We start from the raw sequence: 15,371 nt of genomic DNA, 5'->3' as shown, positions 1-15,371 counted from the left end.
CAAGTTACCATGGTTATATAGCTTTATCCCTGCTTTGTATCCAATCATATAAAAAACTGATGATTTCTTTTTCTCCCTGGTGACTTTATAACATCTTTTGGTTATCTCTCTGCTTAATTATTTCACGTTGTATAACATTTTGTTTGTTCTTTTGTTTGTCCAGCGAGATAAATACCTTTGATATATATATATATGTATCCCTATATGGTCTCATATGATGCACGTGATCTCAATCAGTACTAAATAAGTTATTTGTTTATTTCTCGTACACCTATCTTTCTATCAATCAGTTTCTGTTTGTAATTTTTCTTACTTTTTGTTTATATAAATACATGCTTATAAATTTGTCTATTTAGTTTTCTGTGGGTTGTGTGCTACAATGTTTGAACTAGGCATAGAGTTACTCTGTGAGTAGAAGTTTATTCAACAGATAAACATTTTAATTGAATTTTTATTATTCATAGATAGAACCAAACTGCACCGTGTATGGTTTACGTACAGCAGCAGTGTGTTGCAGTTTGTGTATCATATAGACATACCATGTGCCACAAAATTCTATTGAACCGAACTACACCTTCTTTGGTTTAAATACAACAGTGGTGTGTTGTAGTTTGTGTATAATATAAACATAACATGCGCCACAAAATTCTATTGAACCACACTGCACCTACGTATATACAGCAGCAGTGTGTTGCAGTTTGTGTATCATATAGACATAGCATGTGCCACAAAATTCTATTGAACCGAACTACACCTTGTTTGTTTTAAATACAACAGTGGTGTGTTGTAGTTTGTGCATCTTATATACTTACCATGTTCCACAAAAGTATATTGGAATTTATTATATAAAATCAGAGTTCTATGTATATTGCTGCTAATTTTATTTACACCCTAGAGAAGTTATCCATGGTTGTTATTATCATTAAGCTAAGTTTGATTGTGTCCAACTGTAATTATGCTTAAATGTACACAGAAAATATTCTATGTGAAAGAATATTTTATTATGACATTCAATGATGAGTATGTGTTCATTTAAGGGGTAAGTAATTTTTTAATTAGAAAACATGACCATTTCCTTGGATTTTGTTATATTCTAATATAGCAATACATGTACAAAATGGATCAATAAAACTACATCAACACATTTACAAGGCGGTTCAATAAAAACTACATCAACACATATATAAGATGGATCAGTAAAAACTATATTAACACATGTACAAGATGGATCAATAAAAACTACATCAACATATATACAAGATGGATCAATAAAACTACATCAACACATTTACAAGGTGGTTCAACAAAAACTGGATCTAAATATAGTTTTCCCAGTTCCATAATAAGTGTCTCCTGTTATAAACTTTCTTGATGTTTATGACACTTTACAAAGTGTAGCTAACGTTAAATATTTATAGACGATTCTAGAGTTTCTGTGAATATTTTCAGACTACTAGAATCTGATATACTGATTAAAGATCTGAAAATAATGCATATACATTTTACATTGAAAAGTTAAACCCAACACATACACACACTTGTGTTTCTGCCTTGTTTTTAGTAGACCATCTTGCACGTGTGTAATATTATAATGTGTAATTTTGTCTAAGTTTAGTACTATGTAAAATAGATCCACGTATTATTTTCTATCATATGCGTGTATTATTAGTTGCATAGAACTAATTGTTCATTTGTATCTGTTATTCCTATTTGGATTATTTATTAGTGTATTCACATCACTTGTGTTATGTTGTAATATTGGACAACATAAACATTTATTTCTGGAGAATGATATTTATACACACATTATTTTGTAATACAATGACAACGTGCTCATATTGTTATATATATATATTACTCTTCAACTGATACTATGTCTGTAATATCTCAGCCGACCTGATGAAACGTGGTATTGAACGAAAGGCTTCGTCAGCACTTGATATGGCAGATGTAGTGTAGTTTATGTATTAGAACATATTCTCCTTTGCTTACACTCTTAGTTCTTAGAATAGTCCATAAAGTTTTGTTTGACCCATATGCATTACTCTGTAACCTCAAAACACAAATACTTGCGTTATCTTGTAAGCTGATATTCCCAATTCCACGTTGTCAATAAAGGTATTTGTTGCCCTCCTAGAGACAAATACGGTGCAAAAATTGTTAAACGTCACAGATGTACGTGTTGCCAAGTGAACTCTTCGTGCATAGCCTTAGTTTAGCTAAAGGCATTCTGTGACGTCACAAAGAAGTATGCTGTTCAGCACGCCTGGGTTAATTATATTTAAACAGTGGAGTTTCGTACCGCGAATTAATAATTAGTTTCAACAACTTACTAAAGATAAGTGATGTCATTGTTAGTGATGTTACAGCAACTCGATCGCTTACGCATATGTTGAGCAAGATGTGTTAAGTACTAAACGTTATCTAAAATACGTATGTTTTTTTCTTTTAACGCTGTGATACTGCAATTTATCTTATACTTAACGTGTTGAGAACGGAAATAAACATTCGTATAACGATGTAGCAGAAACCGTGTAACGTATGTGTGGCGTCACTGACGACTTTTGTTTGTTTTGGATATTTACGCAAGGGCTATCTGCGCTTGACTCTTCCTAATTTTGAACTCATAAGCTATAGTATAGACAAATGGTCAACAGCCCCCAACGCCAACTCTTGGGCGACTCCTGGTTCATCATATAATGGTATATGTCTGCCACTCTTATACCACACACACACATTTCCTAATACTGAGCACGTTTTTACAGTAACGGGTTTCGAACTATGAACAACTCAGATTCAGAGTCGGTGCACGCTACTCACTTGGTTACATCCTATAACTGTTGATGATATATACATATAAGAACATCTCATATGTAATGTCCGAAAATTTAATACAGAAAGTGCATCATCATTTCTGTCTTTGTAGAAGGCTTTAATTATTAAAATATGTAGTAGGACGTGTATAAAAATGTTCAGACAAATAAAAGAACCTAACCCAACTCCACCTTTTCAGATCATTAATCAAATAAACCTTTATGAGGATGGATGTGTCTGAGGAGCACATTAGGCACATAATGCTTTATAAGTTTATAAAAAGCAATAGTGCAGCAGAAACTACACGAAACATTCAAGGTATTTATGGTGTGGAGTCTCTCAGTGAATGAAAATGTCGAAGGTGGTTTCAGAAGTTCAGATCAGGTGACTACAGCTCAAGTGATGCACCACGTTCAGGTTGTCCTGTTGAGTTTAGTGATGACTTGCTGCTGGCTGCACTTGTTGAAGATTGTGTTGTAACCGTTGAAGAACTAACACAGAAGCTTAATTCAACACATTCAACAGTTCACAATCATCTAAAACAGCTTAGAAAAGTGTCAAAACTTGGAAAATGGGTCCCCTATAATTTGACAGAAGCCAACTTTAGAGCAAGAATGGACATTTGCACTACTCTACACACTCGAGAACGTAACTCACTTTTTTTGGACAGGTTAATGACTGGAGATGAAAAATGGATATTTTATAAAAATGTTAAGCACTGCAGACAATGGCTCAGTGCAGGTAAACTGGCTAAAGCACAGCCCAAAATGCACCTCCACCCTAGGAAAGTCTTGTTAAGCGTTAGGTGGGATATTGTTAGTGTGATTCACTTTATGTTGCTGCCACTTCTATTGTCAACAGTCAGAACGTTTGAATGTTGCACTGAAAGAAAAGAGGCCTGCTTTGATCAATCGTGAAAGTGTTGTGTTACACCAGGATAATGCACGGTCCCATACAGCAAGGATCACATCTACAAAGACTGAAGAGCTAGAATAAATTCAAGTAACTACCAACAATCAGGCAATCATAATGTTAAAACATGTTTACATCAAAGTATTATTTTATCACTTCACGTGATGCACATGTAAGACTTATCTTAGCATTTCACGTGGTATGCAAGTTAATTCATGAGCATAATTCGCCATGTTTGCAAGGTTCATGATTGAACATGGTTGTATCTTGTTTATTCAATGTGATAATTTTTATGCATTCGTTATGAAGTAATAATACCACCTACTGTAAGTATTTCTATAGTGAGCTAAGCTAAGCCCAGTATGAAGAAAAAAGATAAACAGTTGCAATTTGTGATTATGTTTATAACTGATTTATAATTGGCCATAACCGTATTTGGTTTCTTGTATATACAAGAGGTATGGTATTCAAGTCATAGTGTTATGTTTGTATTGTGGGCAATTAGTAGAATAGGCTAATACTCGTTGTACTGGTATAACCATGCAGTATGTATACCTCATACACTTACTTTAGCTCATATTAATATTCCGGTGTGACTAGGTAGTTGGAGCGCTTGACTCGCAATCTTTGGGTCGCGGGTTGGATTTCTCGTTTCACCAGACATCTTGTCCTTTCAGTCGTGGAAACGTTATAATTTTACAGTCAATCCCAGTATTCATTGGTAGCCTTGCGCGAAATTCAAACTAAACGAAGCTCAGACTAACTGCGTCGTATATAAGTATATGTACGTTGTAACTCATGTTACAAACGTATGTTATTCATTAATTGGGATAGACTTGCATGTGGTTGGAAGAGAAACAATGCCATCTAGTGGTGTTGTTTTCAAAACTCACCTTCAGTGTAGCAGTCACAAAACATTCAAATCCTCAGCTGCTGCTCATCCGCAGTTCTACCAATGGCCACAAAATCATCACTTGTGATAACAACGATACACTTGTCGAACTCTCAGTTTACTTAGTGTATGTTCTTGTATACATGGACGTAACCCGTTAATAATGGAGACTACATATTCCTCCACACAGCAAGGGATCGTGGACTTATAGATTCCAAAAGGCCACTTACTATGAGGAATGACAATATTTGAATTAAGTATTTCACAAAGACTTTTTCACCAAGGCCTTAACCATATAGGATACAAGAGAGGTTTCTAAGAAAATATGTTACTTACACTGTTCTTCTTCTGGTACCTAGACAAAGTAAGAGGTGACATTGGGAAGAAAACAGAAGCAACCGCCCCATTTAGCTCGGAAAGGGACCCCAAATGGTGGATTCTGAAATATTTCTGGTCAAGCGAGAGTAAAACACGTACGAAAATTACGGCGTAGTGTGGGGTAATAAGCGAAATTCTGGAGCACATGCGAGGTCAACCTTCTCTCTCCCCCCTCTTATACACACACAATTTGTAATCCGTTTGCGAAACGATTGTTCCAGGCAAGGTATGGCTATACTGAGGATATGCTAATTTGTGTATAGTGTGTCAATTCTCAGTGATCCCTTTCGGGACACATATTCGTTATTACTGGAATATATTGAATAGCCCGGCATGGCCAAGCGTATTAAGGCGTGCGACTTGTAATCTGAGGGTCGCGGGTTCGCATCCCGGTCGCGCCAAACATGCTCGCCCTTTCAGCCGTTGGGGCGTTATAATGTGACGGTCAATCCCACTATTCGTTGGTAAAAGAGTAGCCCAAGAGTTGGCGGTGGGTGGTGATGACTAGCTGCCTTCCCTCTAGTCTTACACTGCTAAATTAGGGACAGCTGGCACAGATAGCCCTCGAGTAGCTTTGTGCGAAATTCCAAAACAAACAAACAAATATATTGAATTCCAAGAAATTGTTAATGAATGCACAGTTCTGGCTACTTTTTCCTGGCTTATCTTATATGTGTTTTTGAGCTAGTACGCATGTGTTGTTATATTGTCACTAGCTGATAACATTGTGATGTTTTAGTTTTCCTTTTTGTGCTTATGCGTGTTATAAGTTCCTCCCTCGGTCGACTGTTGTCATTTCAGCGTAAAACTACACAATGTGCTAGTATAATCTACAGACGGAGAATGGAACCCTGAATTTTAGCAATCCATGTTCGTAAACTTACTGCTGATCCATCGCTGTACCTCTTGTTGGCTGTTACGGAATTTGATAGTTTTATTTGTCAGAGTGGTGTTCTATATTTTATACAAGTTGGCACTACACTGTGGTGATGTAGTTTCTCTTGAAGAGCTGTATATCTTATACCTCGACTTTTTTGTGTCTTAAGTGCTTTCGGATTTGATATCTGGTTGGGTATGTATGGTTACCGCTGTATTGTTTTATCTTGCATATAAAAAAGTGATTGTGATGTATGTATATTCTTGTTGTTTTTAAGTGTGTGTGTGTTATCTTATAGCAAACTCACATCGGGCTATCTGTCGTGTTTACCGAGGGAATCGAACCCCTGATTTTATCGTTGTAAATTCGAAGACTTGCCGCTTTCCTAGTATTTTTTTTCTTCGGGAACCCGATGCAAAGTATTGAGGTCATAGTTATTGCTGTTGAGTTTTAACTCTTGCATCTCACAACTAGACACTACATTTTGACTATTATGTCATAACCTGGTGATGTGTTTTAGTAATTATGCTTTCACTCACTCTGTCACAAAATAGTTTGGTCTCTTCAAGAGAATAAGTAACATTGTGAATATTTATTTGATTCATTTTATTTAATTAGTTTAGAAATGTTTTATTTTTACCAATAACATTTTAGCAGTGATATGTAGTACCTTACTGATTGGCGTGACTTTATTCTGTAGTGGAGCTCTGACTTTCGGAGACTGACAAGCTGGGTTCCAGTCCGTTTGACACCTCAAAGTACTCCCTGCACTTTAAGTTGTAGGTATATTGTAAGCAGGGAAATATTAAAGTTAAGTGGTACTATAGGCCCATATCTTTAGATGCGCCTCTTCCTTCTCGAGTGACTCACCAGGAACATTATTCACTAACACGAACAGCAAGAAATTAGAATGCAATGAAGTGGATGAAAATTTCGTCGTATAAAAAGTCTCAAAATTAAATATGTTTTAATTTGTCCTTTAAGATGCGCCTCTCAAATTGTTGCGCTCTAAGCCCAAGCCTATTGATTAATACTCCCCTGGTTATAATGGTGACAGTCAATTCCTTAGCGTATTAGGATAATACTGATTGGCTGTCTACCCTTTAGTTAATTGTTAGGATCAGTTGCAGATAGCCTTACTAGCTTTGCCGTAAGTAGAAATGTACCAAAGTATTATTTTTATTATTAATAATCCCATAAATACAATAAATTTGGTCTTTGTTTTTACTCACAAGAAGGCAACCGCTTTTAATTGTAAATTCTTGTCGTAACTACAGAAGGGTTGAGCGTGTCATATTATAAAGATTTTAAATATTAAAATCATCATGCCAAATAGATGATAACCAGTCGGTATAAAAACATATAACAGATCTACATTTTGGCATTGTTCGACTTTTATCAGGTAGTGTAATGACCCTGAAAATTGATAACTGTAGGAATGAGCATATAACAGTTCTTTCTGAAGGCATTCACTCAGATCATAATAATTCATCTAGATCGGAGATTTAGAACTTCCCAGACAGAGCTATTCCATATACTTTATGTCAATGTAAAGCAAAGGAATATAGATCAACTTATAGCATCATGACCATCAAGAAAGAAACCTACAAAAAGTTATAATTTAGCCGTAGTAACCAAAGTGCAGTGTCTTGTAACATATGAGAATCCACTTATAAAAATGTCAGTAGAAAAATCCATCCACGTGCCCGAAGCAATAATACGAAACATAGTAAAGAAAAATCGACTTCTGTGAAAGTAACACAAGTCACGTATACGTAAGTTGCTTCCAAAACCTTTCCGTCCAACCGCCACTTACCTCAAGCTAATGAAGAATGAAAACAGTACTCATGCTATTCCGGAAACAGTGCCTATGGATTTTTATGCGATCAGACTGTTGAAGAGGGCGCTGGAAAACACTCGTTCTCGTAAATAAGACGATTTATTGAAAGACTGCGTGGAACAATGGTGTGATTTGACCTTGACAGTCTTATAACGAAGCCTTTTGCAATGGAAACATGTTGCATGGCTGTTGTTAAGAGCCACGATCGTCAGATAAAATCGTTTAGTATAACGCATTCATCCTCGTTCGTTTTGTTTTTATAAAACATACAATATCAAATTGACCTTAAACTTATATATTCAGTATCCAAGTTATATATAAATTTGTTCTGCCAGTTTCGCACTCCTCAGCTCATAACTAAGATTAACGAATTGTACACTCATATTTTTTTAATTTAGATTATTGCTGTTGTTTTAATCAAGCACAAAGCTACACAATGGGCTATCTGTGCTCTGCCCACCACGGGTATCGAAACCTGGATTGTAGCGTTGTAAGTCCGCAGACATACCCCTGAGACACTGGGGGGCCTTAGATTGTTGAATTGGGCTATAGTGAGAATGAATCAGTTTTGATTTCGTTTTTAGCCCTCACCACTAGAACAAGAAATGTGTTATTACTATTTATGGAGATAGTAATGAACGTATTTTTCAAATGATCAAAATAAACTTCAAAATAACAGTAATTAACATATCGATTTCAAACTTCATATACTTACCAGAGAGAGCCATCAAAACACCTTTATGCAAAAAACAAACAAACTACAACTAATCTAATAAATGTAAGTTTATTATTTATTACATATGCAATTTTTATTTATTTTATACAAGCTCACTTAGATATTATCAAAAACCCCATCACGTGTTTAAAACACAAAGCTATTACACAAACGCTTTTCAAAGAAAAATAATTCATTTAAGTCATGTGTACATGAATATATATTATCCACATTCGTAAGGCACGTCATTAAGAGGTTCGTTTATAAAGTGTTTTAGTGGCTATTGCGGAATTCATATAATAACGTCGTTTTCTGAGTAAAAAATTAAAGGATACTTATTACGTAATTCCTCCAGAAACTGGAATTCTAGGAGCTACCACTGAAGATATCCGTAAGTATATATATATATATATATATGTATATACAATTATTCAGCTTCAAAAAATAACTGGAAAAATGAGAAAAAAGTAATTATTTTTAGCATCAATGAGTATGACATATTTTCTCCTAAAATTGTAGTAGTTATCACTGATAACGTTTGAACGAATATAATTCTTTATCTAGAAAAAAATTATTGGTTAAAAAAATAGAAATTATTAAAAACAATCATTTTTTATATAATTTTAATATAATTAGATAGGTTTTCCGCAGTTTTTGGTATATGATGTTTTTTTTTCTATAACCGACTCTTTTATAATAGCCCACATATTTATATTTTCAGAATGTTGGAATGACCCACCAGAGAGCGCTATAAATAAGTGAAGGTGAGAAAGCTGCCATGACTGCTATGGTAACGGCAATGGAAAGACATGTACAACAAACCAACGAACGCCTTCAGTGTATTAAAGAGGTAAGGAAGAAGCTGATATGAAAAAAATAATATTGAAAGAGGATCACTTACAAGTATTGTTAGTGATCTGAAAATTTATCAGCTTAATGCAGAATAGGAAAAAAACAACAAAACTTGTAGTTTTTAAAATTCACAAACACACATTTTTGAGTATGTGAATAGACATACAATGATCTAAGTTTTCACACGATTGCGACCTCGATGGGACAGCGGTAAGTCTTCGGATTTACAGGGGTAAAATCAGGGGCTTGATTCCCCTCGGTAGGTACAGTATATAGCACAATGTGCACACACACACAACATTTTGTATTTTTTGGTCTATTGTGAACACAAACCTATTCAGTAAAACTAAATCAATAAGTTTCAGTGGGCAAGAATTAATATTAATTTATCGAAAGTTAATATTTTTATATCGATGAATATTTTTAACCCTAAAATAGTGTACAGATATATATATATATATATGGAATCAACCTAAGAATTCAAGACTTAAAAATTGATTAAACTTCCACTCTCATATCTTCAAAAATTAAGCAGAAAATTATATTTTCTTCTCATATTTTGTGTAGTCTTTGGGGTCATGAATCAAACAGATACTGATCATTATAGACTACAACAGCTTTCTCACATAAAATTTCTTTAATGAGTTAACTAAACAGAATTTTAATGCCTTTATTTACATATTGATTCGTCGTACATTAACTGTTGTAACAATGCACAGATCATCAGAGCAACAAACTCGAGTTTGAATACTATCGTTTCTACATTATTTCTCTTCACATTTTTTCCCCTGTATCTTCTTATTTATTTCAAAGAGAGGCCCGGCATGTCCAGGTGCTTAAGGCACTCCAATCATATTCTGAGGGTCGCGAGTTCGAATCCCCGTCACACCAAATATACTCGCCCTTTCAACCGTGGGGGCGTTGATTTTCGTTGGAAAAAGAGTAGCTCAAGAGTTGGTGGTGATGATGACTAGCTGCCTTCCCTCTAGTCTTACACTGCTAAATTAAGGACGACTAGCGCAAATAGCTCTCTTGATTAGGGACGACTAGCGCAGATAGCTCTCTTGTAGTTTTTCGCAAAATTCAACAAAACCAAACAATTATTTCAAAGAGAAAATTTATAACACACATGTGGGTAAAAAGAATATGTGAGATAATGTCAACTCCGAGTGACACAGTGGTATGTCTTCGGATTTACAACGCTAGAAACCGAATTTCAATACCTACGATGGGCAGAGCAGAGATACCCCGATATGTAGCTTTTTGCTTAACTACAAACAAACAGACTCCGAATATGTACATTTATCTATATCCATGTTTGCGCGAGTGTATGAAAACTAATAGACACAATATGGTTTGAATAACAGCCTTTGTCATACCAGTAGAAGACACTGAAGTGATTGAAACATCAACGTATTAAAGTCTTTGCATATTTTTAGTAGTAGCCTATATTCTCTGCAAATAATCGCAATTTTCCTTCATTGGCAACCAGGGGAACTACTTTTTAATTAAACTTGCGCTGTGTATTGATTTCCTTTTTCACCATACGAGTGTAAATTGTATAATACTTGTCGATCGTAGCCTATGTTTTTCGTATGCAGCATGCCGCTCGTAATAAACATCCGTTTGCTACTTGCAGTTTAAACCAGTAAACCAAGCAAATGGAAAACAAGATTAATAGGGCCGCACTGCCAAAAGCTCGGTATCCCCCATTGTGTTACCGCACGGATCTAACCACAGTACCTCAAATGAACGTTATATGGCCTCTGAGACTTGTGTAGAAAAGAAGTACGATGACACGTGCTCTTACTAGTTCAATTTCAACATGAACCATTCCATCTTCCACCGTGTTTTTGTACTCTTACGTATCACCTAGGTAACATTCCTCAGGAGAAACCAGTCCCAAGTCACAAACATTGTCTATTCGTTAACACAGTCCAAAAGTTTTTCAGTTATATTCAGGACTTTGGACTTGTTGACTAGAAGATCGATAATTCTGTTGGTAAAAGCACGTGTAGTCTTTCTGTTCTGATTCTTCTTCCTAAAATGATAAGTATAGGATTACGAAGTGTTGTAAGTAAACTGTACTGTAAGCGTCAGCTCGTGCGTGACTGTGAATACGCTCTCGCGACTTAATAACTACCTTTTTATTAAATTCTTTCAAATAAAGGTTTATGAAAAGGATGAATTTTCTTAAACATTAATTGCCAACAATACTAACCCGCTTGCTTCAAGTTAACCTAAATTAAACATTCTCCTGCAAGTCTTGCATGCATATATATATACATAAATGTAACAAGATTTGTTTTTCTTGTTACATAACTTATTCTTTTCAACTGTTTATTGATTGCAGATTGTAAGATGCAGCTTAGGTTCGCAAATTTTTAATGAAATTCGTGTTAGTAGTTGCTTTAACAAATTTCGCTCTAGCTATATATATGTTTTTATTGTTCCACTAGGGAGTGGCATCGTTTTCAGTTACGAAAAAAAAAAAAAAAAGCCTGATCGATAGACATGAACACTGAATTTGTTTATAGTACCTAAACATAGGGACAGCTGATACAGGATCCTTTCATAATGATACTTAATTAAATGAACTAGGAATCTGTTAGCTTGCGTATTCCAAAAGAGCGTGATATTATTGAAATCAGAAATATGTTGGGCTACGTATTCCAAAAGACCATGATATCCTCGAAACCAAAAAACCTTTTAATTTGCGTATTCCGATAGGGCATGATATTCTTGAAATCACAAATATGTTGGCTGCACATTTTGAAAGAGCATGATATCCTTAAACTTAGAAAAATAGTAGCTGCGTAATCCGAAAGAGCAGTGGATGGAATTACAACGCTAAAATCAGGGGTTCGATTCTCTTCGGTGGATTCAGTAAATAGCCCGATGTGGCTTTGCTAAAAGAAAACATACACACGAAAGAGCATGATATCCTTGAAACGTTTTAATTTGCGTATTTCGAAAGAGCGTGATATTCTTAAAATCATAAACACGTTGATTGCACATTCTGAAAGAGCATGATAGCCTTGATACCAGAAACCTTATAATTTTTGTATTTCGAAAGCCCATGACATACTAGAAATCAGATTACGCATTTACGATTTCTATCAGTTGTGTCCAAATAATATTGTCTGTTTCCAAATCCAAATAACTTAATTTATCACGAAGGATCTTACATGAACATTATAATAGGTAAAAGTCGTTCAAGTCTTGGTGAAAAGAAAAAAGGAAGACATAAAACGTGCAAAATAATACCATCAGTTGATACGATGATCCGTGTCGTGGTGAAACGTGCAGAATAATACCATCAACTGGTACGAGGATCACATTTCGTAGTAAATTGTGTATAATAATACCATCAGTCGGTACGATGATCCATGTCGTGGTAAAACGTGCAGAATAATACCATCAACTGGTAGGATGATCCATGTTGTAGCAAAAGGTGCAGAATAATACCACTAGTTGGTACGATGATCCGTGTCGTATTAGAGAATAAATTAATCGTAAAATAAAACAGAATTAAAAAGTAAAGAAACGAGAGTAAATATGATAATATTCTTAAATGTGTAAAAAGAGAAGTTATACAAAGTAATCATGATAACCTAATAATACTTTTCAGTTATGAAATAAATGAAGTATAATATAAAATATTCGCTATTTTTAACATAACTTTCTTTTTTAAAACAAGTTTATTGTATAATCAATACGGCGAAACGCTAAGAGGATAACCAAAATAAAATAAGCTATGAAAAGCGTGACAGGAAGAGAAACGTTGATTTTCTTTTAACAGATTACTTTCAAGAGTATTGTAAGTACGTATCCCTCGGGGGATAGCGGTAAATAATAAAATCCGGGGTTCGATTCCCTGCGACGAGGGCAGCGCAGTTAGCCCGTTGTTCACCTTTGCGTTAGTGTCTTTTCAATTAGTGTGATTATGCTCTCTGGTAGATAAATGTAAATTTACTTTTGCCACATCTCTTTACTTAGTAAAGTTTAAGTACATTATTATATTACTGTTATATTAATGTTAACATTTACATGTTAATTTTACTGTTGTCATTACGCTTATATCTGTTGGATTACTGTAAGTCCTTGCGCCAGGTTTGTTGTATTAATGTTATTTTTCATTCACATCCTACTTAGTTGTCGGATTGTTATAAATAAGTCAGCCAGATTTATTGGATCAGTGTAAATATGTCCAACACGTCTTTCAAGTTAGTATAAGTACATCCAATGTGGCTCACAATGTTCAATGAAGGTTTCGACAAAAGTCGTTTAAGGGTTTTTTACAAATTCAAAATTCTAACGTTCAAATAGTAGATCCACTCGTTATTCAACTATACTCAGTGGTTTTCTAAAATATAACAACTCTGTTAAGTCATAAAACTAGGGTATTTGTGTTAATTAAATTTGATTGTTTATGGGAAGGTCGTTACTACTTTAATCAATACGTTACCCCATTTCATTCCTAGGATAGTTTAACGTAAAGACTTAAGCTTGTGACTGACATTTTGAATATGATGTCGAAAAGTAAATGGTGCTTAAAACTGTCAAGAATCTCGTTAAACAACGATTGAAAGTGCTGTTTAATATATAATTTAGTAAGAAGTAAGGTTAAAGTATCGGTGTATTTTATAGAACGTCGAAACACTTTCGATGTATTTTTTATATTCACTCAACAGTTGCGAAAACATTAGAATTTTTAAAAGTCATTCATCATGGTATTTCTCTAAAGCTCTTAACTTAAACTATCCTTATAGAAAATTTGTATGACAATAGAGTTGTATATTATAATCAGGCAAATGCTCTTAATATTTTGTTAAGTTGTAGCATCTAATGCCTTAAATCTACAAAAGGTGAATCGCACTTAATAAGAACGATTTGCATGTGCTAATGCAATAGCATTCACTGCAGATACGAGTGGTGGCACACTGGGTAATGTGTTTACCACCTATATATGTGGCTCACGGCAATTTTCTAACTATTTCATAGTGGAATGTCAGTAAGGACCGATTAATAAATGGAGAATAACATATATCATAGAAAGAGGACTTGTGTAACGTGATTAATAAACAATGCAGAACCAAACGACACGACATTATAAATAAAAAAGCCACCAGTGTTATCAATGATAAACATCACAGAGTAGAATGCTTAAGACAGCATCTAATTCAGAAGACCACGCTTCCACCTAATAAATCCATCAAGCGAAAGTCATGATTATGAGAGAGAACCCTCTGACCCAGAAACCATTGGAATGAGATTGACGTATCTTCCAGTACTGTTAACAAGATAATGAACAAGTAATTAGAAAGTCAAATATTCGAAAGCTTCCAGCCACACCTCGAAATTAGTGTGGCTGTTTCCATATTACATTTGGTCGAATAAACTGAAATAATAGCAATTCCTTTATAGTACACATTTGTTAAGGTTCTTGATTTAGTTCCAATGGTGTTTTGTGCTTTTGACCTGCTTAAAGTTGAATGTACTCCTGGAAGACGATGTCTGGTTTAAAAGGTCTGTGAAAAGTTTATGTAAGATTAATATCGGCGTCCTTCAAAAAGAGTGTTACAATGAAAATTGCAGTGTCAGGCAGTTGTGTGTAATAGTGGTAACCTTACTGAATAAAACTGACAACAGCATAGCGAAAGTGGTTCAAAAGGTAGCATAATGCCTGGAAGACCTTTTATCTAAAGACTGATTAAATCCTCAATACTTGCAGATTAGAATATGTGGCGATAACAGAAAATTAAAATTTAGAACTTTGAACACGTGTGTGTACATCAATAGAGTATACAAGGCTTCTGGGTATATCGAGTGGAACCGGTTTCAAGGCGATCAAATGCACTTCCGGCTATTTTTCTGTTTTCTTTTCTCACACAAAGTTGTACTTTTGAAGGTTAACATAAAACATATCACTTTCTTTTACTTCAAACAAAAGGGGCCCGGCATCGCCAAGCGTGTTAAGGCGTTCGACTTGTAATCCGAGGGTCGCGGGTTCGAATCCTAGTCGCACCAAACATGCTCGCCCTTTCACCCGTGGGGACATTATAGTGTTACGGTTAATCCCACTATTAAT

At 34.9% G+C, this 15,371-nt stretch overlaps 1 protein-coding gene across 10 annotated transcripts in view; it reads left to right on the top strand.

The window, feature by feature from the left end:
• The window catches only part of LOC143256056 (zinc finger MIZ domain-containing protein 1-like), a 181,290-nt gene that overhangs the window by 55,600 nt on the left and 110,319 nt on the right, over positions 1 to 15,371 (top strand). For 8 of the 10 annotated variants that reach the window (XM_076512720.1, XM_076512721.1, XM_076512710.1 and 5 more), the window contains one exon: positions 9,150 to 9,278. In XM_076512720.1, coding sequence (XP_076368835.1) covers positions 9,207 to 9,278 — 72 coding nt within the window. In that variant the 5' untranslated portion in view covers positions 9,150 to 9,206. Of the gene's footprint in view, positions 1 to 5,707; positions 6,069 to 8,665; positions 8,820 to 9,149; positions 9,279 to 15,371 lie in introns of those variants that run through there. The other 2 variants (XM_076512718.1, XM_076512714.1) reach the window with 2 other exon arrangements.

This window comes from Tachypleus tridentatus, chromosome 7, assembly GCF_004210375.1.
Source record: "Tachypleus tridentatus isolate NWPU-2018 chromosome 7, ASM421037v1, whole genome shotgun sequence".
NCBI classification, from domain to species: domain Eukaryota; kingdom Metazoa; phylum Arthropoda; class Merostomata; order Xiphosura; family Limulidae; genus Tachypleus; species Tachypleus tridentatus.
The sequence above is the reverse complement of the archived record's forward strand: the minus strand, read 5'-3'. Positions and strand labels throughout refer to the sequence as shown.